The sequence below is a fragment of the Myotis lucifugus genome, unplaced genomic scaffold, assembly GCF_000147115.1.
Source record: "Myotis lucifugus unplaced genomic scaffold, Myoluc2.0 scaffold_298, whole genome shotgun sequence".
In the NCBI taxonomy this organism is placed as follows: Eukaryota; Metazoa; Chordata; class Mammalia; order Chiroptera; family Vespertilionidae; genus Myotis; species Myotis lucifugus.
In genome coordinates, this window is record NW_005871346.1 from 915,030 (window position 1) to 916,873 (window position 1,844).

The following is a 1,844-nucleotide window of genomic DNA, read 5'->3' on the forward strand; positions in this document are numbered from 1 at the left end:
GACCAAGCAGGGGTGACGGAAGCAGCTGAGAAGACCAAGGAGGGTGTCATGTATGTGGGTGAGTTTGGGCGGAGCAGCTCGGGGGCTGGAGCCTGGGATGCCCGGTTACTGAGAGGATGAGGACCTGGCTGTAACATCAGGTCTCCGGGCCCTGAAGCACCCCTCTCCTGCCACCCCAGGGTCCATTTGGTCTTCCTCGGGGCCCCAGGAGCCTCTGGGTCAGGACAGCAAGAGGGATGCGCAGCTCTGAGACACACCTGTTTGTGCGCACGTGCACGGGCACAAGCCCCTGCTCCCCATCGCACGGGCCCTTGGGCTCGGGAAGAAGCCACACGGAGCCCCCGAGACCCTGCCACAGGCCTCCACCTCCTCAGGGGAAGGGGTGGGACTGAGGAGCCAAGACCCAGCCCCCCCTCCTCGCTCCCTCCGCGGAAGAAGAGGCAGAGCTGATGACTCAGCTCCAGTCAGCAGCCGGTCCTGCTGCAGCTTCCCAGGCCCAGGCCACACCCAGGCAGGGCCCAGACCCCCCTCAGGCCTGGTCTCTCTTATCCGCCATCCTGTCCTGTCCACTCCCATCTGACCCCCTCCCCCAGACACAGCAGGAAGCAGCCTTTAAAGGGACTCTGGTCTCCAGACACCGTCCTCACCCACTACTGACCCCACAGCTTGTCCGGCTGTTCTGTTGCCCTGACAGCTGCACCCCCAACACTAGGAGGAGTGGGTCTGGGCTGATGCCTCCATTTCCTCTCCAGGAGCCAAGACCAAGGAGGGTGTTGTGCAGAGCGTGACCTCAGGTGAGGAGCCCCAGGACTAGGGGATGGCGGGGCTGGGGCCTCCAGGGACTTCTGCACCCTGGTACTAAAGGCCCAAGCTCAGGGTCCTCCTTACTCCCAACTGGGGTCCTGAGCTGTACACAGACCCAGACCCCTCAGAACCCAGGGTTGGCCGCCCAGTCATCAGAGCCCCCCTGGCACCGGGCAGGGGCAGCCTCCGTTCTTGGGTAGAACCAGAGGCTTGAGTGCCCTGGGAAAGGGGGGCTCAGGCCTGCCTGGGGCAGGCTGGCCCTGGTGGGAGGGGTCAGGGCCACCGCCAGCCAGAGTCCTCCCACAGTGGCTGAGAAGACCAAGGAGCAGGCCAATGCTGTGAGTGAAGCGGTGGTCAGCAGCGTCAACACCGTGGCCACCAAGACCGTGGAGGAGGCGGAGAACATCGCGGTCACCTCGGGAGTGGTGCGCAAGGTGAGGCCTGGCCCCGCTCTGGTCCTCTCCTCTGGGCCCCAGAGAGGCCAGCTGGGGAGAGACATGATCACCCATGACATTCAGGGAACCAGAGGCCTAGGGCAAGGGTGTCTGCACAGACTCATGGGAATCCTCACACCACCCCTGTGAGGGGGCAGTGGAGGCCCAAAGGGAAATCGAGTCTCAAAGCCACGCCCTCTGAGTGGTGCCGGCCTTCAGGGTGAACCACGTTTGACCAGTGACCGCAGGGCCTGTGGCCCCGGGTGGTGATAGGCAGCCAGTGGCCAGGCTCTCCTGGCCCCTGCCGGCAGCCCCTCCCCTCTCCTCCTCCAGGAGCTGGGAAGCAGCACCCCCTGGTGGTGGAGACTGAGCTTGGACCCGCCCTCCTCCTCTGCCTTTGTGTGCTGTTGAGTGTGCCCTGGAGAGTGTGTGTGAATGTGTGCACGTGTGAATGTGTGCGCGTGTGCACGTGTGTGTCTGTGTGCTGCCCCGGCAGAGCGCACCGGAACAACGGGCACTCCCCGAGGCGGGGCTGGTGGGTGAACATCCCACCCACCCAGGCAGGCTCTGCTCCAAGCATCTGACACGCATTCACTCCTTTAGCCG

General features: G+C 64.5%; 1 protein-coding gene across 1 annotated transcript; it reads left to right on the forward strand.

Annotated features, from left to right (window-relative positions):
- Nucleotides 1-3: 3 nt before the first annotated feature.
- On the forward strand, nucleotides 4-1,533 carry SNCG (synuclein gamma; the record flags this gene model as incomplete). The annotated part of the gene is made up of 3 exons (XM_006100120.3): nucleotides 4-58; nucleotides 753-794; nucleotides 1,111-1,533. Coding segments are annotated over 3 exons (375 nt in total), but the record flags the coding sequence as incomplete, so codon positions are not given.
- Nucleotides 1,534-1,844: the final 311 nt, after the last annotated feature.